We start from the raw sequence: 25590 nt of genomic DNA, 5'->3' as shown, positions 1-25590 counted from the left end.
CGCAATATCAGGATATTGTTCGCAGTCAACCATTTCAACTACGGATTTTTGATTGATTGCATATAGAATTCATCATGCTTATGCTTAAAGTTGGCGTGTTGGCGTTTGCCGCTGTTTGTAGCGCTCAAGGTAAAACAACAATATGTATGGTTGTATATACTGTTGATTGGGATACTCACGAGTAAATACATGATTAGTTTTACCCAAATCAGCTCCGTTTGTTACAAGCAACGATGGAATCTTGAATCTGCCTGTATCCAGTGACTTGAAGTGCGGTCCAAAAGCAAAAACCATTTGTCCAGATGATTTATGTTGCTCCGAATACGGAGTCTGTAACAGAGAAACCGACTCGTGTGGCAAGAATTGTCAACGCGGATATGGTCATTGTGCAGTGAAGAATCTACCTGCTACTGAACCTGCTACTGAATTTGATACCGAGCTTGTTACTGATTCTGATCTTGAATCTGATATTGAATCTGATACTGAGTTTGTTGCTGATTCTGATCTTGAATCTGATGCTGAATCTGATACTGAATCTGAGCCTAGCAAGACTCGGGAACAAAAAGACAAAGGTGCAGAAGTATCCAGTAAAAACTTGCATGAACTCGTTTTAAAATCTGATAAATGTGGACCAAAACATGGCAGATGCAAGGGATCGTTATGCTGTTCCGACCGCGGCTATTGTGGAGTGGATGTTTCGCACTGCGTGGCCCAATGCGATCCCTTGTATGGTGAATGTGGAAATGATCTTAGTCCTGCTATCAAAGCTTCGCTCACTCTGACGGATGATAATACGTGTGGACGTCGAGTCAACAAAGTGTGTCCACCAGAATCTTGTTGCTCGCGTGATGGTGAATGTGGAACTACAACCGCTCATTGCAGTGTTGGATGTCAAGGTCTATTTGGTATCTGCAAACTTCCAATCACGAAGCTTCCAGAATTCGATTCGAGTCCCGCCGAATTCGACTATTATCGTAGGGTTCGTAAAACCGGCGGACTAGGTGGTCATATTGCTCTGGCGTTTGACGGAGGTACTGATGTTCACAACGTTCCAAAAATTCTTGATGTACTCAAGGAGCTGGGTGCTCGAGCAACATTTTTTGTCAGTGGATTCAAAACTAGCAATTTATACGACAGCGAAGTACAAGCCATTGTAAAAAGAATATGTGACGAAGGTCATCAGGTTGGATCTGGAAGTCTGTCTTATTCCAAACTTAACGGAATTTCACCCGAGGAAGTTGCTCTTGAAATGCTTAATAATGATTGGATGATTCAAAATGTGATTGGTGCCAGTCCAATCTACATGCGACTTCCTTATAGCCACACTAGTCCGGAAGTGATTAGGCAACTTATGGATATGGGATATATTGTTGTTGGAAGTAATCTGAATAGCGGCGACTTGAGAATTGGCGATGTAGATGATTCAGGTGAAGCGATGCTTGCCAGTTTTGATCAGGGCCGTGGTGACTTTCCCATGTCTAATATAGAGGTCGAATCGCTCATCACACTCAATCATGAGGATGTTAAAAATGGTCATCTCGGTATTCGAAAAATTATTGAAAAATATAGTGGATTTGGATTCAAGTTTGTCACCGTTGGTGAGTCTCTGCGTCAACCTGATCCTCAAAGCTGGTATCGTATTCGTGACTTTAACGAATTCGCCTGAGTTTGATGCATTTTTTGCTTGTTGGTTTCTATACCATTTCTATCCACGACAACTATAATCAATCTAAAAAGTATTGTGCATGTTGGACTCCATCAAGTGAAATAAATCATTCATTAGAATAGTTTTGGGTTTATGAATATTCATTGAGAATTTCAGATTAAATGTGAGATTCTGAATTTATGATGGACACGGTAAATTGTGATTCAATCAGATTTACGGATCTGCATCAGATCATCTAGTAATGCTGTCAATAGACTACTGCATACATGTTGCGTATGTATTGCCATCAAAACAGTCGGCAAGTACTGCATCCATGAATGTCGCAACTGTGGACAACAACACAATCTGTCGTGACGAGGCCCAATCATTGTCAATATTCACATTGACAATACTGACCATGAAGCGCTGAATGTTCAATTCGTCAAGCTTCTGATGGTATCATACTGGCGGTACAGTCACAACTCTGACACCATCACTGGGACCACCATACATGAGTTGACCAACACACTTGCAACACCATCAATCTATGCTTGTACATGCACGACTTGCTTGCATGATATCGTATCGTGACTCGACACCCAAGTTTACTTTATCGCTGTATTCACATAAAATAGGATACCAAGTCAAAATACATAATAAGCAATCTCATGTTTGATTAGTGCCAAACTTACTGAACAACATTGTGCCCTTTGAGCTCTTTAACTCGCTGGTCTTTCTTTGTGCTCATCCTTGTACAAAAATACAGAGCAAATGTTCACATCACATCTCTGTTCCAATACATTCAAGACTTTCTAAACAATAGCATGCGATATTTCCAAATTGTCATATATTTTGAACAACATTCCATTCCACAAACTCTCTGTCTGATTAGACATGGTTTACCAACTGTTCAACAAATAGTGCGAGGATTGGAACTACATTACACAACCTCTTACTGTCGATTCTTGAAACTGTGCAGAAGATTATTTTACTGTTTGGAATGGTTTCATAGTCGGAAAATTCCAGACACCAGAGAATTTGGAGCATTTATAGAAAAAGCAATCATTTTCCAATAGCAACGAATATGTATTGTTTATTCTGGAGCAAGATAGAGTCAATACAAGATCAATAGCAATGTTTCATTTTGCGTGAATACGGCTGTATGTGAATATAGTGGTGGAGCATGTGGGGCTTGGATCCATGACAAAAAGCCTAAATATTCAATACTCATGCTGCCTGCTTTAAAACCATTTAGTATGAATACGTGAAATACATATCATTGCCTAATATTTCCAAACTATCAATTTAGAACCAGTCATAGGTATTTTTATAAAACCATTTTATGGACAAAACCAATCCAAAGCAGGTTGATAGTACAGTAGATAAAGCCAGTCTACTCGCATCAAGCAGCCATTTAATGGGATTGGAGAAATTAGACAATACAACTGACCCATTATTGGAAAATGCATTGAAATCCACTACACAGACAATCAATAAATTCAATCTCTCTATTGTTCCTATGGACACTGCCAGTCAAGGTTCGACTCTCGAGTATATTTATCTATCAATATATCACAAAGCTTACATGCAATTAATGTCTTATTCATTGTACTTTATTCCAGTAACGGAAAACCTCCAGCAAGAAAAATCAACACTTGATATCACAGCATTATGCTCGACCCAGTCTAATTTGAATGTGCACAACCTCAAAGTCGAAACAGTATCATCACTTGTGCCGCCCAATTTATCAAATCCCAACACATCTGTATGCTCTATTCCTTGCACAGAGCCAGGACCAACCTCGACATTAAAACCTAGTAAATCAGTTGTTGCATATCTTCGTGGAAATGAAATTGCTCGAACATCACCTCTTTTTAGTCAATTCGATGTTCCCAGCAATCAACAGCGTGCTCAATATGCAATTGCCGAGTATTCGCCACAGTTATCGGATGAGATCCAGATTGTTTTTGGAGATCGCATTGTTGTGAGTCGAAACTTTAAAGATGGTACGAATATAGATTAAATCCATCACCATGTTATGCATGTTTACCATAGTGTATATAGGAATGTGTGGAGTCAATGTGGAAAAACCAATCAAGGTCAATACTGACATGTTTATATTTTGTTTCATCTTGTATTTCAACCTTGGTATACCTGCTTATCACGATATATACAACCACTGGATATGCGAAAAACGATATTCCATAATTTCCACTGAATACTAACTACTGTTTCAGAGTGGGTTTTGGGCAAAAATGAAACAACAGGCTTGATAGGAGTGTTTCCCAAAAAGTGCTTGGGCCTTGATGTATGCAGTCAGTCCAACTCCAGCACACTACAACCAGCCTTAAAGTCCATCCACCTGACCAGATTAGGTATTTCATCGGGATTTGCGGGGGATTTATCTCTTGGTAGATGCTCAATTTCAAAAACACCCATACAGATGCAAGGAGAATCAGATCCGAGTCATTCCAACTTAAAACCATACAACAACGATGTTGGAGTTTTGCGCAAATACAACAGACATGAGCTACCAAGACTTGATCAAATGACCAAACCGCGAGTCTTGACACAAAAACAAAAATGGATGGTGCTGATCGGCTCTTTTGTTTTTCTTTTGATAATAGTCTCGGTGGGGCTCAATGTGAAGGCAACCAAGATGCTTTAGATTCTCCATCAATAGTATTGTTACCATTACTGTCATTATAAGGGCTGTGTGGACCTAATAAATATTGATAAATCATATCTAATAAAACATTGCACATTATAAATGGCAATTGTGCTAGTGTCCAAAAACAGACGCTCTGAAACCCATTGAAACGAAACCATTGCAACTGAAACGCGTCGCGTTTAGAATAGTTTGAAGGCACAGTCGGTGGTTGTTTGAGTGAGGGGTGGTGGTGGTACAATGTTTTAAACTGAGCTGATGTTGTTTTTATATGGACTGAACAAGTTGAAACTGCATAAGATTGTAGGCTAAACGAAATGATATAAAGCGGAAATTTGTCCCAGTCGATGGCTATTCCATCCCCTTCAAACCCCATTTCATTATATATTATTGCTGTACTATCCAGTGGTGCACCTATAGCATACACCCTCGTACATATTTTCAATTCTAGCAACATACTACATTTTGACTCGGCCAAACCTTTTAAACATACATTAACACTTGATTAAACCATGAGCTCATATTCACTATCAAGTGTTGTACACTTTCAATTGGCATTTACAAAGCTTATGCAAGTTCGAAAAGCATCTCAACCAACAAGGATTGCATCAATATTTACTCTAGTCAAAGCAGGACCTGAAGTTCAGCTTGATGGTGATCAAAGAGTCAAACCTAAAAAGTCTGGACTGGGACACTTGCTCAAATCGCATTTGGGCGGGTTTCCAGAAGCAACTGCCTTGTTGGCATTTTGTTTTGAATTTGGTCTTGCTGAGCTTCAAGTTGATCACATTTTGGCTGAAAGGTAATTCCATTCACGAGTATTTTTGTACATATTTACCGAATTGAGACTGCAGGCATGGTTCGTCTTTATGCAGTTTCGACCAGCCAATACAAGTCTGACCTAATTCCCAAATTGTTGAGCGTAAATGTGGTTTGATTAACTAACTTGAATAAATTGATCCAACCTTTAGATTATACATACAAGCTGCAACCAGCAACAGTGGATTTGCTCAAGGTCGTCTTGAATTTCTCAAAACTCATGGACGACCCGACATCAAAATCAATCACGTTGAATCAGCTTACTGGCGTGCCAAATGTGGGCAAAACAACTGTTTGGCAAGAGCATGGTTGATAACTGCTGCAGAGTCTGGACTTGCAGCAGCACAGTTTTGTCTTGCACTTTGCTACTACAATGGAATATCCACACAAAAGGACTACGCATTGGCCTTTCAATGGTGTAAACAAGCTGCTCAACAGGGTCTTCCCGCTGCTCAAAATGTTTTGGGTAATCTTTATCTTGAGGGGTCTGGATGCACGTTGAGCACAGCGATCGGGCTAGAGTGGTACACCAAAGCTGCTGCAAAACGAGAGGCTGCTGCTATATATAATATCGGTACATTATTTGAGCGCGGTATGGGGATTGAACAAAACTACGGGCGAGCTTACGAATGGTACATGCGTGCAGCTTCGTATGGATCCATCAATGCCCAAAATGTACTGGGTATATTTTTGGAACAGGGAATTGGAGTTGAAGCAAATCCACACCAAGCAGTTCAGTATTATACTCGGGCCGCGTTGTGTGGGCATCCTCATGCCCAGTATAACTTGGCACGCTGCTACCATGAAGGATTTGGCCTCCAACATAACGACTACCTTGCACTTGCATGGTTTGAAAAAGCCGCTCGACAGAATCACGTTCTGTCCATTCTTTCCACGGCCATTTCATACGAGTTTGGTATTGGCACAAAAAAATGTTTAGAAACTGCTGAAAAATTGTATGGGATGGCTGCTAAACGTGGATCAAAAGAAGCACACACTCGACTAGTACCGATTGTTGCAAAACGGCTACTGAACTATGCTAGTGTACTACTTCCTGCACGTCCTGCTGGGTTAAATCAAAATTGTGTGGATGCCAACGGTACAGCGTATCAAAATGATTGCCATAGAGTTGATACGAAAAGGTTGGCAACTGCAACAAGTTTCTGCGCCATTCCCAACGAACTTCGTCGACTTATTCTCAAACAGCTCGACGGCGCTGATATCTTATCCCGTACACAGATGGAGCTCATTTACCAAGCTGCAGTCGAAGCATCTCAAAGGCATAGTGCTCAAACCCTTGGCGACACAACCTGTAGTCAATATTATGCATCCAAACGCGACTCTTCCATTCCAGTGATTGACTTGAATGTTGCTTCCTCACATGCATCGGCTGCTCATTTTGTGGTGGAGCGGTTGTGTTCGGATGCTGCTACAGCAATCGACAACTGCTGCTCGTGTTTGACTAGCGATTGCCAGAAAATCAAGCATGTTATCCAGGCTTTAGAGAGTATTGAAACTTTTTGATATTTAAAAACTGCAATAAAAAACAGCTTGGTATGTAATGTATCAGATTGTAAAAACTGTTGATGCTAATAAGAATTGTCAAATATGGCAGCAATCATTTAAATCCTCCAACCCCAATGACACTTTTAAAAACGTTTAAATTTGTTTTATGCATAGTACTGCAGTGTTGTTTTCTTTTTAGCTTGGACTTCCTGAATACCTTCCATAAAGTCTTCGTGTTGGATTTCAGAAGCACCACGACGGAGAGCAATCATACCAGCCTCGACACAAATGGCTTTGCATTGGGCACCATTAAACTCATCACAAGATCGCGCCAGTTCATCAAAATTGACGTCTGGAGAGACTGTCATTTTACGCGAGTGAATCTGCATGATTCTTGCGCGAGCTTCTTCGTTAGGATGTGGAAACTCAATTTTTCTATCCAGACGACCAGAACGCAAAAGCGCAGGATCGAGAATATCAATACGATTGGTGGCAGCAATAACCTAGACAAATGTTTTGCACAAACGTAGAAATATGTCAACAACCAAGCTTCAAACCATGCAGGATACACGCACATAGATGCAAGGAATTGCTACCTTGATACGATCATCACTGCTGAAACCATCGAGCTGATTAAGAAGCTCCAACATGGTACGCTGGACCTCACGATCTCCTGATTTTTCAGAGTCAAAACGCTTGGTACCAATGGCATCAATCTCATCAATGAAAATGATGGCAGGTGCCTTTTCTTTAGCAAGGTTAAATGCGTCACGAACCAACTTTGCACCGTCGCCAATAAACATTTGTACAAGCTGAGGACCAGCAAGCTTCAAGAAACAAGCATTAGTTTGTGCAGCACAAGCACGGGCAAGCAGTGTCTTGCCAGTACCAGGAGGTCCATACATGAGGCATCCTATTGTTTCCAAATGTAAGGAGTCGTTTCAAGTGTGTAATAGTCAGTATGGAATTACACATGTACTTGACCATCAATCTTGCCAATATACATGAATGGCTCACCTTTGGGGGGTTTAATGCCAAGATTAACGAATCGGTCCCGCTGAGTCATGGGTAGCACAATAGCCTCGACCATTTCTTCAATTTGCTTATCAAGACCACCAACATCGTTGTAGTCTTCTGTAGGCTTCTCATCGACTTCCATTGCCTTGACACGAGCATCGTACCTGGTTATATTCACAGCAGTATGATTTGGGTCAAAAACTGCAATAACAATAGTTTGTTCTGCATGCAAAATAAATACTAAAACTCACTCGGCAGGAAGAGTATCCAAGATAAGATAGGATTCTTTGTTGACGCCTACAAGATCACCTGGCTTGAGTTTGGTAGAGTCAACAAGGCCAATCATTGGCAAAAAAATAGTCTAACAGAATAGTACAATCATTTGCATATATAAATTAGTGACATGCCAATATCAAGACTATACTTTAAATGGAACGAGATTAACTGACCTGTCTAGTAGAAGTCTTTATAACAGCACACTTTCCTTTGCGATGAGCATCAAGATCGATATTTGCACCATCTTCTTCGGGCTCTTCATTGGGATCCATATCCAAAATCTGGACGCGAGGAATTCAATACCGGCCATATATCAGGATCAAGATACCCACACAACGATCAAGAAACCAAGCATGCAAGGGTTGACAAGACAAATAGAAAAGAGTTAGCATCCATTTACTTGATATGATCCAAATCACACTAAGCAAGCCTGTAAATAGTCGACAGGATGATTTACAGTCGTATTCATGTAAAATAAAACACTAAATAGTGTGAAAATACACAATAAACAGTCGGTTCCATAAGATGATGGGTCAGTTTACTGAACAGTATCATGTCCTTTAAACTCGTTAAAGCTGACTGGTTAATCTCCTGATGATTGGCATAAAAACAACAATTGTGTTTCTACAATCCTGTTCACTTGAACTAGAGCACAAACGTATCTGATATTAATATACAGGGGTTTGAATGACAACAGTCAAACCAGTATCTGGATTGCAATGGGTGAATCTGGTGATCGTACAATGGATGATTACCAAAAATGGAGAAAAAGACAGATTCAAAACTATAGTTTGTGAGCACCATATGATGGATATTGTTTGAAACAAGAATCGAGAGTGTATTCAAGTTGATGTGCAGTAGCAAGACATAAATATTCAACCACTTGCTATTCCAAAGTAAAACAGTGACTGCAGGATGAATCCAAGTGTCCTATTTTACGTGAATATGACTGTAAATCATTCAAGGATTATTTTCGTTTGATACAATGTAGGGTATTAGATACACTAGAGGACAGTTTGTCAACTAGTCATTGTGTTGTAAAACAAAACTGAACTATAGACATTGACAGACTTGTCAACTAGTATCTGCATCCAGACGGGCTAAACGATATTGAATCTAGCCCAAACCCAGCCAGGGTCAAACCAACAACTGGATAACTGATACAACATCCAGTAGCTGACCTCGACAATATTGGAGACCAGATAGGGCAACTGCTTGTTTAAAGTAATCTTTTCCTGGTTGTCTTTAATCTTCTCCTGAATGGCCTTTTGCTCATGGTGCAAGCGGAGCTGTTCCGACTTCATAATCTTGAGGTCGTTTTCAAGAAGTTTGGTACGGTTAGCTATCTCGTCTGTAGAGGCACGCAGGATGTCATCGCCAACATCAGCGAATTCTTCATTGTCCTCAGTAGCCTTGTCCCAAATAGCCTTATCTTCAAGTGTGGTCATGCTAGGCAAAGGTGGATGTGCAATAGCTGGTTGGATTGAATGTAAAAATCGATAAGAGAAATTGTTTTTGTTGGAATTTGACAACTTTCTGCCATGAGCTGACTTGCCATCTCGATCGCACACTAAACAATTATCGAGATGTTACTAGTCAATATGCTGCGTATGCAATGAATTGCAATCATTTTTTGTACTGTCATTGAGTTGCATTGAATCAAACAAGTTATAAACCTCGAAACTAATTCGTATCAACATTATAAACCATATCCAAGTTCATTTTTTACATTTAAATTACAGTTTGCTGAAGACTCGGATCTTTATAAAGGTTTACATTTACTGAACCATGTGCATACGTCTAATCCATTTACGACGACGAGTAAATGAACCCAGTGAGGGTTTAGCTCGTGGATCTTGCCACGTCTGGTTACAAAACTGCCATCCTTCTGAATTGACATGCGTCCATTTCATATCCACTTCCCATGTGTCATCTACCCATTTCCATGTTTGCTGCTTCCTGACTTCATGGCCATTTTTATCAACTTTCACGGTCTCTGTTTTAGAGGGAAGTTGGTACGCATTTTTGGGTGGAAGTGGGAGTAATCCGGTAGCGTCACTCCATGCCGGTCGTTCAATATGAAGTAAAAGTGGCACAAATCCCATTCCTATAAATTAAAACAAGGTTAGGAATCAGGCTCATAGTGCACACAAAGCACAGAATTGAAAGATCTTGGTATAAATCTGCACATTACACGAATTACAATGTCATACCTGCCCACCAACGCTGGTTTTCAAATATAATGACCTCGATGTTGGTTGTGGTCGATTCAGTTTGTCGAACAGTATGGATATGCTTTTTGAATGTCAATACTTGTTTTTGTAGTTTGTCCAAAATCACGGGGGTTAGTGTTATTCCAGCAGCTTTAATGATGGCAGTGTTTGCAGCAAAAAGTCCCACTCCACCCCATAACAGCACTTGATGAAACGGTATCAAGGAAAACACGAGTATAGAAATCAGCATGGAAACAAGTGTGCTATATAGCATTCGGTTCGTTTTGTCAGGATCGGACCAGTTCAAGGCCAAGTAAAATGTATAGCCAGAGTCGTATGCAGAAACCATGCTAAGCATGGTGTTTTGGATGTGTTGGAGATGAGCCAAATACTGTGTGTTGGTCATGGTGATTTTGTGAGGTGTATCTGGTGGTGGAATGGTCTCACCCATAGATAGTTTTTTGACACGATCCAGGTATGATGTAGTAATAACGTATAAAATACCAATCTGTGGCAAAATCGAAAACAGTATCGGTGATGTGCCTGCTCATTAAATGTTAATTTTGAAACCAGTGCTGAACGTGAATAAACTTCAGCATTCTACAATAAAGTCAATCAACTTACAAACAAGGATATAGCCTAGAATAAACCAAACTGTGGTTACAGGGTTACGCCACATTATAATGTCAGTAGCAGTGTTTTGGATCCAAATCAATGGGCCTTGTCTCGCTACAAACTTTGAATTGACCTCGAGCATCGTCATTACACCCAATGGCGGATTTAAATCTTTAAGTTGCTGCTCGGCTTTGTCCGACTCCTGTAGAGCCTTGACCAGCAACTCTGACACCAATGTGTTGGATTCTTGTATCGACGATCTACTAACATGACGAGATTTGATACTTTCTGTAGAATCAATTGCTGGTGGTTTTGAAGAAACCAAAGTAGATTTTTGTTGAATAGATTTGGATGGTTTGGCAGAATCAAGTTCAAATAAAGCACCTTTTGGATAACATTTTGTCGACACAAATGCCTTGCAACCATAATGCACATCATATGCACACTCTTGGGTCGTGATGACAGTATACCCAAACCATAGCTTATTAGATAACGTACTGCAGCCCATCAATTCTATATTTCCAAGGCAGTGTATTTACCTGAACATTGCTCGCCTTGCTTATACACACCCCAGATAAACTGGAAGCATAGGTCGCAGCTTGTTGGCTGATGAAACGTAGTAGGACGAAAGTCATGACTTTGCAACGAATTCTTTGAGGGTTCAACAAAGAGTGAATCAGTAGTCTGAGTCTCTATTGCAGTTGTGACAATCCCAAAGACATCATCTTTTGGTACAGCTGAATTAGAACTGGATGGATTGTCTAATAGTTTAGGATTATCAACGATCTCATCTGAAGAGATTCCACTAATACTGTCCTGCATAACAAGTATATTCTGTTCGAGTTGGATTATAAATGGCAATTAAACTCCACTTGGACTCGATAGTTTTACTAAACGTTGGAGTTGAGCATCAATGCTCTTGACTAGCTTGAACATCTGCCCACGTGAGTAATGCAACTTGAGCTTCAACCAATGCAATGGTCTTGTACTCGATCCTGTTACTATCATGAAAAACTCTTAGCCAACAGTGTAGAGTGTTGGTTTATATTGTATCTGAGACCACTTTGGTATGCATCAACTCATACACTCTTGTGCAATTCAAATAATAAAAATGTAAAATGCTTGCTGGAAGCTTAAAATTTAAACTTGAGGTTTAATGCTCAGGAACTTTCCTTTAAAAATGGCTATAAACGAAGCTTGCCCAACAGAGTAAGACAACAAACAAGGTAACCAAGAGATTGAGCCAAGGCAAAGCATCGTCAGAAGGAAACGAAAGCAGTGAATGCCAAAAAGAAAGAGTCTGAAGTGTAATAAAAGGAAGATCAAAGTTTAAACGATAGGAACAATTATGAACGCACAATGACAGCAATCATGCACTAGAATGTTCAAATTGTTTGAATTCTTTCTTTTCTGTAAGTGGATTTACATCAATCCAACATCACGCAGATTATTTTGGATAATAATGTCATTAACAGCCGCCATGACAAACTTGATTTGAGATGTATCTGTTGCGCAAGTAAAATGTGTGTAAATCTGCTTCTTTTCAGACTGGTTCAAAGATACAAATCGGTTGAGCATGTAATCGCATGCGGCTTCATAGTTTTCTCCAGCAGTAAAGTCGGGGAAATACTTGGCCATAGGCGACCGTGGCAACTTTTCCTTGAACAGATCAATCTTGTTCAAAAACAAAATAATCGATGTTTGCACAAACCAACGACTGTTACAGATCGAGTCAAACAGTGTCAAGGCTTCCTGCATACGGTTGACGGTCTCGTCTTCTACCAGGACCTGATCATATTCAGAAATGGCAACCAGAAACACAATAGCAGTCACATTTTCAAAGCAATGGATCCACTTCTTTCGTTCAGATCGTTGACCACCAACATCAAACATGCGGTATGTAAGTTCTCCGACACGGAACGTAGTCTCAGTAATACCTGTGGTCTTGACACGAGATCGAAGCACATCTTGTTCTGTGGGCATGTATCCAGGAGCACCAATTCGGTCAATAGACTCAAAGTAGCTGGAAATTCATTCGTCAGATTGAAAATGGTACCAACCCACCACAAGTCAGGTATTGATTTGATTTGAAAGTCAATGATTGGGTGAAAATGCATCAAGCAAGGTGAGTAAAGTAGATACAGTCAAACAAGACTTTTCAAGTCAAATACATACTATTTTGCAGAGTCGTTGAGTTGATATTCTCTAGAACGAGAAAAGCATGTTTGAACACCTCCATCAGTCCATAAATTCTTGACAGCAGTTGTGACTTCAGAGGGAAGATCTTCGGCCTCGATTTGATTCGGGAGATCAAATATAATGGCTCTATGTTGCTCGTTTGCTGGAATCTCTAGCCCGATGTTCATGTTTTGCATTGCCTCTAGAATAACACGAAGCGACTGTGCAGTATTGGAAAAGATGATTTCTTTAAATGCCTCTTTTTCTTGCTGACTGTATCCACTTCCATGAATCAGTGTCATCTGTTTCAAAATGGTGCTTTTGCCAGATTCACCAGCACCTAAGTTTTAATATAGATGCAAATAAAATCAGTATATGAGCAAACAAGATATTAAGCATAAGCTATGTTTAGAATCAAAGCAACTGCAAAGAGTAGTTGTTAGTATTCAAACCAAAGAGTCCCAAACACAGTAGATTCTCCAAGCCTTACTGCAGATGCACATTCTCCACATTGGTAATACATTTCAAATCTGCCACCATTATACCCAAATCAAGACCACGCTAGCCAACAAATTATGGGGATACAAAGAATCAACAAGGCTGTATAAGACTTTTGGTATAAAGCAGATAGGCTTTGAAATAACCAATACTCTCTTAATATACATATTTATGAATACAAGCTGGGACAGTAGATTCTATGGGATGGGAGCAGGGTGATAGGTCTATAGAAAAACAGCACGATTCCAAATCTATAGTAGGGTTTGGATCGTTAATAGGATGTTCGGCAGTACACTTTGAATGTAAAGCAAACCCCTCCTACCAATACCGCCACAAACATCACGAAATGAAACAGGGTCTTGTCCAGAATAAAAAGCCATATTCATCGCCAGCTGGTTGATGAAGTATTTGAGATGAAGCTCAAGTTAGGAGTGCATCTGAGTAGACATAAACAGTTGCTTGCAGAGTTGGGTGCAGCAACAGGTATAGCAGGACCAAGGGAATGAGCGAGACCAGAAGCCTCATCACATCAGTTGTATTTTAACACTGTTGATTTAGCTGATGAGTTAGAGCAGGTGGGCAATGGCTGGAATATTGCTGTTGGATTATAACGGTAGTGTTGAGTTGTCAATGAATATATATTCACTGCACGTCCTGTGTATCTGGCTGTCGCCTTCTGATAAAATCTTGCCCGACCTTACGGCCCATCAACAGTGGAAATACATGTTGGCCAGCATGCTTGCATTTACTGGCAGAAAGCATACATCCATATACTGGGGTTGACGTATGGTATTGATACAAGAATAGACAGCCGCACAGTACACATCCCTGTCACCCTTCTGTTTTATCAAGACTGTTCTATTCCATTTGACATCATGTTCATATGGAGACTGTTGATATCTTGAAGCCCCAAAGTGCTGTATTTGAATCTTTTACAATTTAAAAACTAGAAACACAGCATAAGTCTTACCCAGCAACAGCATCTTGACCTCGTTCTTTAGATTGGCCTTTTCCTTTTTGAGTGCCTGGTCGATTTCATCGTTCTTACGACGCATCTCTTGGTCCTCCTGGCTCATTCCACAACCCATCTTTTGCGGCTAGTCTATTAAAAAGTGGGTTACAGTGTGTTTGTGTTGGGGTAAGAATAAGGAGTTTTGCTGATGGATGAAAAAGCGTAACTGTTTTGCTGTAGTGTAGAAATTAGAATTGATGCAAAGTGCGTGGATGCGCAAAGTGGCTAAAAATAATGAACAGCCGTCAACTTATTTGAGCTAACCGCGTCGTTATTGCAGATTTCAATAGTTTTGTATTCAAGTTTCTGACTAGTCGAGCCAACAACGTGTAGAAACTAACTTGTTATTCTCTTGAATTCCATTTTACTTTTGTCATTTACTGTATCTCATTACGTTGATGGGTTGACTGTAATATACTATTGGAAATCTTGATATCTACCTTTTCATTCGAACCATCCTCCATACTAAGCAATTACATAAGATATTCTGGATTAAAGCCGTTTTATCTCCACTTCTAATCCTTTCATGTGTAATTCAGCATGTTCCATGCTCATTATTTTGGAAACACTGGCCAAGTATTGTACTCGTCTTGTGGAGCCAATGCTTGACATCACCACTCTCTATCAAACCACAATACATTTTGATCGTTGTTATGCCACCTTGTGACTAGTTTATTCTCAAGTTTGCTCCACAATAGGACAATCAGCAAATAAAAATAGTGTCTGTTTTTGGATCCGTTGCTCATTGGAAACCAAATGAACACTCTCAAAAGTGATGATTGGGTCACTCAACTTGACATTTCCGTGTTTTGGTAATTAGCTCGACTTTGAAAGTATTTGAGCCATATCATAATCTACTAGTCGACATCTTGTCAATTAGAAATAATGTAAATCTCTAGGCTTTCATTGCTTCATCTTTTAAATCATCCTACTTGTAACCATATTCACGTAAAATGAAACACTACACAGGATTCAGTGCATAACCCTGACCAATCTTACTGGGCAATATTGTGTCATCCAAACTTGTCTACAAATTTAAAGTCGCTTCATAAACAAATTTATTCCCTATTTTAAATTGGTCAACTCTGGGATTTACAATCTGCAAAATTGAATCAATACATTAGATTCCACAGAATTATAGTGGGATCCTAGTACTAGCACAGGTAGAAAAACCAGATTGTCAAAAAATGGGATCAAATAGAGTTTCTTGGGCAAATAAAAATGCAGGTTAGGATTGAGAATAAAAATAACTGAAAATAGAATCCTAAAGTATTGATTCATACGAGGAGAGTCATAATTATGGGAGGTTTTGAGGCTCTAAAATATGACTGGTAACAAAAAGAGCAAAAATTCAAGGAATTCATAGTTAAAATAGAAACGCCAGTAGGCGTCAAAGATTGAAAGCAATAGCTGTTAAAAGGAGATGAGCAGATCCTGCTTCTAATTTAAGCTAAACTATTTAGCACAGTACTCAGAATAGCAGATGTTTACAACACTAGTCCAGCATCACGAAGATTACTCTGAAGAAGAATATCATTGACAGCAGACATGACAAATTTGACCTGAGACGTGTCTGTCGCACATGTGAAATGAGGATAGATCTGCTTGTTTGGTGTACGGTGGAAAGACAGCAGTCTGTGTAAAAGATATTGACATGCATTTTCATAACTGTATCCGCCTATGAATTCAAGACCACGACATTGAAAGGAGTGAGCAAACCCTGATTAGCAATAACAGCAATCCAACATCAACTCACCAATGTAATCAGGAAAGTATCTATTCAATGGAGATTTGCCCAGCTTTTCCTTGAACAGATCAATCTTGTTCAAAAACAAAATAATCGATGTTTGCACAAACCACTTGCTATTACAAATAGACTCGAACAAAACAAAGGCTTCCTGCATACGATTGACGGTCTCGTCTTCTACCAGGACCTGATCATATTCAGAAATGGCAACCAGAAACACAATAGCAGTCACATTTTCAAAGCAATGGATCCACTTCTTTCGTTCAGATCGTTGACCACCGACATCAAACATGCGGTATGTAAGTTCTCCGACATGGAACGTAGTCTCAGTAATACCTGTGGTCTTGACACGAGATCGAAGCACATCTTGGTCAGAAGGCATAAAATCACGTTGTGAAATACGATCAATACACTCGAAATAACTAAACATTCATCCGTCATAAAAACAGATTAGCAACTGATTCACTTTTATCGCATTATATTCAAAACAATCCGACAAAACCCAAACTTACTATTGTGCAGAGTCGTTGAGTTGAAACTCGCGAGAACGCTCAATACAGGATCGAACACCATGATCCATGTACAGACATTTGATTGCTTGGGCGATTTCTGGAGACATGGCATCCACCTCAACTTGGTGTGGCAGACGATCAAGAATGGCCTTGAAAGAGTTTGAGCGAGGATTAGAAAAGGGAATCTGCAGCATACGCTGAGCTTCCAAAACGGCACGCATTGACTGGATGGTGTTTGAAAAGATAATTTCCTTGTAGCTCTCTCGCTCATATCGTGAGTAGCCACTGCCATGAATCAGATTCATTTGCTTGAGAATGGTGCTCTTGCCAGACTCACCAGCACCTATATTACAAGTTGAATATTGTACAATTAATCATCAGAGTAAATGCCCTTCATCAATAGTCAATCATCCAAAAAGCATACCGAGCAAGAGAAGCTTGACTTCGTTGCGCAAATTCTCCATGTCTTTTTTGATAGTATTCTCGATTTGTGCATTACGCTTGCTATTCTCTTGGAGTTCGCTACTGCTTCCACAACCCATTCTGTTCCAATATATATAAGTCTCTTTTAATTTCAAAGCAGCAAGGAAACGTCAACTGTTCCAAGTGGTCTAAAGCCCATATTTTGGATTCATGGCAGCAAGCACAAGAAAACACAATAGTTAGCTTAGGCAAATCAGATCAAACAAATGGCTACAAGAAACAAGAGTTTAGAGTTGAAAAGTTGAAGTGTCTGCAGCACAATCGATATACTAGAGATACACGAGCTGTATGCACACTACTATGCAGCCAAAAACGTAAACTAAAACGCCATACTTTGTAACCCACTCGGCAGTCAAGACTTCAAGGGAATGGATGGGCAGGCTCGAAGGAATGTGCATTCATGGGGAATGCAATAATTTTAAATCGGAGCAAAATATACATACATCAGCAACGAAGGATAGTTGAAAATAGGTTGGTAGACAAAAAACAAGTCGAATAAGACTATCAGGTTCAAGGGAATAACAAGACAGCGCCACCTCCCAAAAGTGAAGATTCGCTGACAACTCAAAACACAAGATGCGCATCCAACAAGTAGTGTCAGTCGTGCGCTTGGCTGGCACCTTTCAGTAGCTCAAGCCTACAAATCCAGCAAAACACGACATCAAATTGTGACAAAATCAGTTGCAGTTTTTTGCACCATTATTGACTAGACAGCGAGGATTGAAATGTGAAATTCGCGGAATCAGCCAGGTTGCCGCATGTCATAAACAATCCCGTGAAAACACCAACAATAAAGGTGTGAACAAATCAGCAAACTAATATAGCAACTGGATGGTTTTAAGAAGTTTGCAAGATGTTGCTAGAGATATGCATAGCCTGAACAATCACTCTCATACAAACAAGCCTATGCATTAGAGGCTGATTCTCTAATACATCTATAACAACTCCATTACTGGCTACAGAGCTTTGTAGTGTCCTCAAAAGCAAATGCATACTCGGTGGTAGAGGTCAAGTGGAGAATTGTGGATAGTCAAGCCAATCTAGAGTATATCCAAACGTAAATGGCAACAGCCAAATTGATTGTTCAAGTGATGACCCCTCGGTAAAAGCTTTGATTTTACAAAATCAGAGTCGAAATAACATGGTGGATGAATCGAGATGGTTATTCCTACAAAGTGCTAGCCATGTCCAATCCATACAGCTTAGCATCATTCACCCTGTCTTGCTCCATATTCGGTAGTACCCTCAATTGCTGAGACCCGAATGTTTCGTGTCTGTTATCTCTATGGCAGCAATGCTTAATGAGGAGCCCGCATGTCTCGAATCATTTGCAACCAAACAGCAAAAGATGATGGGGCCGATTAGGTTGCTGCAAACCTGCAGGTTGAACTAACCCTTGGCTGCTATTTCACATTCTATATTTCTTGGTAAACACAGTACAATGAGAGCATACTACAATTTGGTAACCCACCTACTGTTGTATTCGAAAGCGGTTATCAATTGATGGATAAGTCCTAAATAATAAATGAAAATCGAGTGGTGATCGCATATCTGTTGGCTTTGCCGTTTTGTTTGAAATTTTGTGCTTAGGCTAAAGGGTAATACGTGTGCATTTGATGGCTAAACTCTAAATTCTACCCTAGCCCAAACTTACAGCCATTTGTATTTACTTGCAATAATTGCTTTGAAAAACGATGGTTAAATGTCTGTTACTACAAATTGACTTTAAACATTCTCGACTCTTCAATCAACACAGCATCCATTATATGATGTAAGTTAAATTATAGTTTTAGATTGACACTATTTTTAAACCTCCCTTTCTCTACTTTTGACATGACCATACGTTATACGATCAACAAGCTTAAAATCAGATGTATACATTGCAACCCAGATGTTGTGTTTGATCTGATGCTGACACACTACTCGAGACTTTTATTATGTAATTCGACGCCTTTATTTAGTGCTTCATTTTACATGAATATGGCTGCAATAGGACTACTACCATAATACATGAATCAAACCATGTTTATTCAAGCTTCAAAGTCAATGCAAGTAATTCCAATTGCTGACTATACGTTTCTTGTGCCCAGGAAACAGATAAATCACGCATCCGTGCAAGAAACTCTCCTAGTGGTAGATCCATGCACTCGTCTGCAATTTTCTTGACCGCCTTTTGTCGTAAAAGTACAGCCGAGTCCTTTTTTATTTTTTTAGCTGTCGCCTTTGGAGCTGGTTCAAAATATTTTTCAGAATCTACTTCACTAGATTGTGATGTAGGTGAAGCCATTGATGACTCGCTCTGTGCCATCGAATTGGATACTCTGGGCCTCAATCGAGAAACAACTGCTATTTCTTCATCTGTGTTAGCATCAGAGTCCTTGACTGCGATCTTGGTTTTAATGCATACATTTGGGTTGTCACGTCGAACACGCTTTGCTGCTACAGCTTTTGCCTTTGGCTTGCCATGACCAGCTGCAGTATCGAAATCCGAATCATCCGATGGCTCAATCCTTTCACGATCAATCTTTATATCTCTAATAGCTTCATCAAATCTACCAACCACTATACTTGTCAAATTATTTTTCTCTTCAGAAGTGACGTTGGCTCCTATGTAAGCATTGTTTAGAGTGGTATCAGTCAGCTCTGCAATGTCTTTGTCATTCTTATCCTGCACGAGTAGTGGCTCGCTCGACTCAACCTCGTCAACAGCAGGTTTAACTTTTTTGGATACTGTTATTTTGCTCTTGGTTTTACGCTCTCGCTTCTTGTTTGCAGATTTATCAGCAACCGTATTCTTGCTCCTATATTGAGTGGCATCATCTGTATCTTCTATCAAATCTGCTTCAGGTTCTTTTTCTTTTTCTTTAGTCGTATAGGATTTTGATTTGATCTTTATCTCCTGTGTTTCTTGCTCATCAGTATTTTGCAAGTCTAGTCAACATAAATTTGCTCGAGTAAGTCGACTATTTACTGCAACATGACTCATGGTTTCTTGTCGTTTTTAAAAAACACATCTTACCTGATACAGCATCTTCCTCATTGACAAAGGAACCTGGACTGGATGGAAGTAGTAAACCATTGGCTTTGTTGACAGATTTTGGTTTTGAAGCTATAGTCCGCTTACCACGCGATGGTTTACCAGGAGATGCAAGAGTGTTTACCAACCCTTGTAAAAGTGTATTTTCCGATGCAACTGAAATAGATGAGTTGGACCCATTGTCTTTTTTAGAACTTGATCCGGATTCCTTGGACCGAGCTTTGTATGTGGGTTTCACTTTATATGGTTCGCTATCCATAGACGTGTCGGTTTTGACACCAACCCTAGCGGTTTTACTACGGCTTTGAACTTTATCAAGTGGCTTGATCAGCTCATCAAAAGGTGTCACGGTAAAGAACGGACATTCAGTGTTGCGTCTCTTGTGCTCGTTTCTGACATTGTGAACAGCGTTTAGAATAAACCGGCTATAATTGCCAAGTACAACACGCATTTTTTGTAGACTTACGTTGGTGAATCTCCCGACTCCCAGCCATCAAGAGATAAGTCGCAATAGGGACAGAGTACAGTGTCTTTTGAATCGGATGTAGGATAGTATAATAAACCGGCAGCTGCCATCTATCAACACGGTTGCACATCTCAGATTAGCAAAGAATGTTGCATGCATAAGCAAACCATTATATTCCCATATAGACAGGCCATGGCCGACTGTTGGGTATAAACTAAAGCAAGGTTCAACATGAGTACCTTTATTGGAACAAGACCTTTGTTGGCTCCTTTGGAACTTTGATATGGCCAATCGTTGTTGAATGTGTCTAATCTGGCAGCCAGCATAGAGGCATTGTTAGGATGGATGGATGGTGGAATAGGCTCTCCTCGATCACAGTATGTACGGACCAATAACGAAGTGGCCCATATCTTGGCCATAGTGCACGCTGGTGTATCTATGAAATGGGCCTCGATAGGTGACTGTGGAAGAGAGTCCTGAGAACCGACAGATACAAGTGTGTTGTTCCAGGAATTCCCATGTATGCAATTATCACAATATGTGCATTTCAATAGAATGGAATCTTTTGAAGTTGGAGTATGAATAAGGCCTTGCTTGGCAAGTACAGAGCTTGTTGGCACTTCAATGTTACCATCAGATGGATCAAGGTTGGCACTCTTTGATTTGGATACACCAGCAGCCTTGGACTTGGAATGAGTGGATGCATCGAGTGAAGATCCTAAAGTGGTATTTTCAGACTTGAATGGCCATGCAAACTTTCCTCGAGTATTAAAGGTAGCCAGTCGCTGTTCCATTGAGAGTGTCATTGATACAGAATGCGAATCTGACAAACCAAAAACTAATTTGTAAATTCACTTGAATGGTTTTCCAACTTTTGTAATTGTACTATCAACCAGTCCGTGCACTCGTTTATTGTATTGAACAGACGTTTTTAGTCCTATCAACAGGAAGAAGTCACCAATTATGGTCATGATGATATCCAGGTTTTCAATAATCAAAAAAGTTGTTCCTACTGCATGCACTTCCTCATTTATCAGCAGGATCGTTGCTTACCGTCTGTTTTCTGGCCTTCCTCTACGCTCATCCAAATCTCTCGTTGGCCTTACCACTCAGAAACATACTAGCTGCGATGATATGATGTTGGAATCTGTAGCAGAAACTGGGTTCTACTCACAACATCGACCTCTTGCCCCACAGTTTGTCTTGCCGCTGGAATTCCAACCTCTGTATTCACAATCTGCTACATCGGCTTCAGCATCATCGGCTGATCAAGAGATTGCAGAGGATGATGTTGCACATGCCCTTTCTATGAATGTGGTTGATCAACACACTCTGCAGAGACATAAACCAGGAACTGTTCCTCATATTGATAATGGTAAGCATTACTCTTGATCTAATACTTTTATGTTTTTTTCCTTTCAATTCAATTGTCGTTTTCTCGACAATTTCCACTGCAAATGAATACAAAGTGTTGGCTCTCATGGAGATTGCTGCAGATTGGTGGACAAGCTCTTGTAATTTCATTTGTATGAATGCTAACTATATATCTTGTTGGGTCATGCTAAATGGCGTTGTTACTGCACTTTTAGCAGAGTGGTATGATGACGAGTATGCCAAGATCTTCAACTCATTTGCTCCTTTTGTGCCGCCATCACAATCTGATGAAGCTGTAACATGGCATGATCAGCCATTTGCATTAAATGGAAACATGTCAGGCAATGTGTTTACCGATGATGCACAACTTTTGAATCACTTTTTCGAGTCTTTTTCCAGTCCTGACGTCTCTCATCCCACAATCCATACTGATAGAGGTCGCCAAAGGCCTTTGTTATTTCGTCGTACTTTACATATTACGCAACCACAATCCGATAAGATAGATATTGCTTTACCGTGTATAAAGAAAGATTCTATGCAATTGGCACGCCATATCAACATTATCAAGATTCGTCGTAAAAAAATGAACAAACACAAGTGGAAAAAGTATCGACGACGTGTACGCAACTCGTCAAGATACAACAAAGAAAAGTTACGCAAGTCGGGTGTTCAACGTAAGAAGCAGGACTAGATATAATGGCTTGGACTTTGGAATCATATCGGTTGTTGGTTATGCGAGTAAAATGAGCAAATGAATAATATTTGAATGTCTCGCAATGAATTGGATTGTCTTGTACTATCTGCTTTTTATTGCAAATGACTCGTCATGAGAAACACTTCATCCATAAACCTAATGACTTGCCAAAAGCATTTGTTATAATAGCAATTTTTATTAGTATAAATATTGGCGTATGTTTATGATGAATTATAAACTATGCTTGCCTGTTGATATCATCCAATTCTGTTTGAAGTTGCTCGACACTTTTCTGTGCAGCCATAGTTTGATGTATCAATTGTTGATGCTGATCATACAGATCTTCCCCCTTCTGTTCATCATTCTGTTCATCAGTAGACACGTCTAATGCATTACAATGTAGCGAGCAGTTGCAATCTAAAAAGATATGATCGGGAAACAGTGGGGAGACACTCACTACAAAATAAGTATTAATCATCCTATTAGATTCAATGTAAGCGTATCAAACCTTGTTCCATCCTAGATCTGATGTCTTGTATTTCAGATAATACAAAATCATTGTCCGGTTTCTTTGATGAGAGAAATAAGTTTGCCAAACCAATACAATCTATTTGCAACTGCAACAGTGTGCATTTGAATTCAAGCTTAAGATCATTGGAGACAATTAGTCAATAGTTGGATTGATGTATTAAAGTCAATCCCAGATTATACCTTTGTCAGTTGAGCATGATTTTTATAACAAGTATTGGATGCCTTTTCATTCAGTGCATGCAGTGTTGATAGAATAGATTCCATGTGTGAATAGAAAGCCAAAATCAAAATTGAAAATTGATTTCCAGTTGTTAAAATCGAGTGATTTGGACATGTAAAATTGTAGTTTTCATTTCAAGTCGGACAACTAGAAACTATGCAAAAGGTATCAATTGCAATTATATACTGAAACCACCACGAGCCACGCATGATACTATACTCATATAAATCAACTTGACTGTATGCTATTGGCTAACCCTAACCCTGACATTAAACTGGTCAACTCAATCTTGCTAGCATGTGCTTTCAGGTAGAGGCTCAGTTTATTTGCAATAGATTAAGCATGTTAACCTGTTTAAACAGAACAGTATCATGTGTCATTGCACCTACTTATATCATTACTACTATTCATATCAATAGATAAGGGCTTTGTATTTACAGTCAAAAGGAGAAAGAATGATGTTCAGCCAGTTCAGCGAGAACCCACAGTAGAGCCTCAAAACAACTGCCAGTTGACACATTTACCGAGTGGTGAGACTTGTGTGGACATCACTTTTCCTATGCCTACATCAGATACTCCTCGCATCATCAAGAATAAAAAGTTTCGAGAAGAGGGTGGTCGTCGACGTAGATCGAGTTTAGGACTGCGTGGAAAGCGTATCTCATCATTGGATAGCAGTATTACAGGTAATTTCGTCCATGCGCATATGTACATTGGTCCATTGCATTGATTATTTAAGACGGTTGGGTGTTTGTTTGAATGCCTCGTTTCAAATAACGATTGACAGGACCGGATGTATTGAAACTCACATTGTATATTCAAACTATTGTTTTGTAAAACACATCCTAATCTTATAGGGCTACCACACGAGACAATTGAACCCCAGCAATATTATCGTTTACTAGATGCAGAACAGTCTGACCCAATTCGTATGCGACAGCTGCTTGTATGGTGCTCACAAAAAGCAATGCAAACACTTCCCAATCGAATGTCAAGTAGCTGTGGATCTGTAGATTTAATTGGTAAATATGATGTTTGAGTAGGGATACAATGTTTAGCATAGATACTGGACAATGGTTAATGATTTCATATTTTATTTTAAACGACAGTTCGAGAAATTCAATTAGAAATTATTGCTGCGTTGCACTCTAGAGAAATCAACGTTTCTTGGTATCACCGTCCGGTATGTTGTTTCTACATCTTGCACTATGCTTTGAGTCATCAAATAATAATACGATCCTACTACTGATGGTAAGCTTGAATTAACTATTGTTATTTCTTGTGAAATATTTGTTAGACTGATGGGATTGAGACGGCTCAAGAAAATGCAACAGTAAAATCCAACTCGGGTAAATTACCACATCCTGCAAATACGGAACATGCTGCAAATATTATTTTGTTCAAGAAGCAACGTGCTGCGTAAGATTGGCATATTTCAAACTACTGATGCAAACAATTGCTTCAGCTGAGCATACTAACCAAACATTCGATATTTAAACACATTCATTTAGTTATCAGTTGGAGGAAGATCAGTGGAAATCGGTGATTGAACGACACAACAAGGAGCACGAAATTCTAAAAGCTGCGGAAGCTCAAAATGTCATAATCTCATACGATACATCAGAAATTGCAAACTACATGCCACCTCGTTTTGAATCTGTCATGAAAAATAGCCTTTCAACTGAACTTTCTGATTTTTCCAAAGTAATAACAAATGACATGCTTTTAAATGTAAGACTATTTTTTCAATTTGCTCAAAATCTATTTCTGCTGGCTGTTGAATTAAATGAAGCATTTGCTACGTGTAAAGTCTGACCATTGGAAACTGTTGAAATAGGTGCACCATTTACAAGATACAATCCACCGCTACCAGATTGCAAGCGATGTCCTTGGCGAGTCGTGTGAGTCTACATATGCACGTATGTTGCGTGCTTTTGAACTGCGAGATGCTCAAGAAGCCAAGAATATAGATCCGGTTGATCTGCTCAAGCTATTTTCTACCGCTTCATCAGCAACAGTTTCAACTTCTTGAACTTTGATTCGATCATGATAAACTGTTTTGTTGCTAAATATGCAGCA

The 25590-nt window shown here is 39.6% G+C and overlaps 9 protein-coding genes across 9 annotated transcripts; 5 read left to right on the top strand and 4 right to left on the bottom strand.

Moving 5' to 3' along the window:
• Window positions 1–74: 74 nt before the first annotated feature.
• On the top strand, window positions 75–1666 carry BATDEDRAFT_26600 (uncharacterized protein; the record flags this gene model as incomplete). Its single annotated transcript, XM_006680647.1, has 3 exons — window positions 75–129; window positions 198–351; window positions 646–1666. 3 exons carry the CDS (start codon window positions 75–77, stop codon window positions 1664–1666), a joined length of 1230 nt encoding a protein of 409 aa, XP_006680710.1.
• A 1280-nt stretch (window positions 1667–2946) lies between these two features.
• BATDEDRAFT_35683 (uncharacterized protein) lies at window positions 2947–4393 on the top strand. The gene is made up of 2 exons (XM_006680724.1): window positions 2947–3651; window positions 3883–4393. Exons 1-2 carry the CDS (start codon window positions 2988–2990, stop codon window positions 4311–4313), a joined length of 1095 nt encoding a protein of 364 aa, XP_006680787.1. The 5' UTR covers window positions 2947–2987; the 3' UTR covers window positions 4314–4393.
• Window positions 4394–5450: 1057 nt separating this feature from the next.
• Window positions 5451–6044, top strand: BATDEDRAFT_12927 (uncharacterized protein; the record flags this gene model as incomplete). Its single annotated transcript, XM_006680552.1, has 1 exon — window positions 5451–6044. A coding segment is annotated over one exon (594 nt), but the record flags the coding sequence as incomplete, so codon positions are not given.
• A 739-nt stretch (window positions 6045–6783) lies between these two features.
• On the bottom strand, window positions 6784–9407 carry BATDEDRAFT_37257 (proteasome regulatory particle base subunit RPT5). The gene is made up of 6 exons (XM_006680753.1): window positions 9113–9407; window positions 8105–8212; window positions 7907–8016; window positions 7656–7819; window positions 7235–7551; window positions 6784–7141 (listed from the first exon to the last, which is right to left on the bottom strand). Exons 1-6 carry the CDS (start codon window positions 9377–9379, stop codon window positions 6803–6805), a joined length of 1305 nt encoding a protein of 434 aa, XP_006680816.1. The 5' UTR covers window positions 9380–9407; the 3' UTR covers window positions 6784–6802.
• Window positions 9408–11894: 2487 nt separating this feature from the next.
• On the bottom strand, window positions 11895–14658 carry BATDEDRAFT_37256 (uncharacterized protein). Its single transcript, XM_006680752.1, has 3 exons — window positions 14406–14658; window positions 12935–13277; window positions 11895–12782 (listed from the first exon to the last, which is right to left on the bottom strand). Exons 1-3 carry the CDS (start codon window positions 14521–14523, stop codon window positions 12182–12184), a joined length of 1062 nt encoding a protein of 353 aa, XP_006680815.1. The 5' UTR covers window positions 14524–14658; the 3' UTR covers window positions 11895–12181.
• Window positions 14659–15490: 832 nt separating this feature from the next.
• BATDEDRAFT_90454 (uncharacterized protein) lies at window positions 15491–17658 on the bottom strand. The gene is made up of 5 exons (XM_006680806.1): window positions 17633–17658; window positions 17131–17317; window positions 16707–17049; window positions 16204–16616; window positions 15491–16125 (listed from the first exon to the last, which is right to left on the bottom strand). Exons 2-5 carry the CDS (start codon window positions 17246–17248, stop codon window positions 15935–15937), a joined length of 1065 nt encoding a protein of 354 aa, XP_006680869.1. The 5' UTR covers window positions 17249–17317; window positions 17633–17658; the 3' UTR covers window positions 15491–15934.
• A 1539-nt stretch (window positions 17659–19197) lies between these two features.
• BATDEDRAFT_90453 (uncharacterized protein) lies at window positions 19198–21498 on the bottom strand (the record flags this gene model as incomplete). The annotated part of the gene is made up of 4 exons (XM_006680805.1): window positions 19198–20120; window positions 20209–20618; window positions 20693–20802; window positions 20932–21498. 4 exons carry the CDS (start codon window positions 21496–21498, stop codon window positions 19216–19218), a joined length of 1992 nt encoding a protein of 663 aa, XP_006680868.1. The 3' UTR covers window positions 19198–19215.
• A 95-nt stretch (window positions 21499–21593) lies between these two features.
• Window positions 21594–22847, top strand: BATDEDRAFT_90452 (uncharacterized protein). The gene is made up of 2 exons (XM_006680884.1): window positions 21594–22067; window positions 22282–22847. The coding sequence occupies exons 1-2, from the start codon at window positions 21656–21658 to the stop codon at window positions 22755–22757; spliced, it is 888 nt and encodes a 295-aa protein (XP_006680947.1). The 5' UTR covers window positions 21594–21655; the 3' UTR covers window positions 22758–22847.
• Window positions 22848–24070: 1223 nt separating this feature from the next.
• On the top strand, window positions 24071–25543 carry BATDEDRAFT_90565 (uncharacterized protein; the record flags this gene model as incomplete). The annotated part of the gene is made up of 6 exons (XM_006680883.1): window positions 24071–24197; window positions 24369–24533; window positions 24621–24694; window positions 24809–24930; window positions 25023–25242; window positions 25349–25543. 6 exons carry the CDS (start codon window positions 24071–24073, stop codon window positions 25541–25543), a joined length of 903 nt encoding a protein of 300 aa, XP_006680946.1.
• Between the last annotated feature and the right edge of the window lie 47 nt (window positions 25544–25590).

The sequence above is a fragment of the Batrachochytrium dendrobatidis genome (genome assembly GCF_000203795.2).
Source record: "Batrachochytrium dendrobatidis JAM81 unplaced genomic scaffold BATDEscaffold_10, whole genome shotgun sequence".
In the NCBI taxonomy this organism is placed as follows: Eukaryota; Fungi; Chytridiomycota; class Chytridiomycetes; order Rhizophydiales; genus Batrachochytrium; species Batrachochytrium dendrobatidis.
This window is presented reverse-complemented; position numbering and strand designations above follow the sequence as displayed.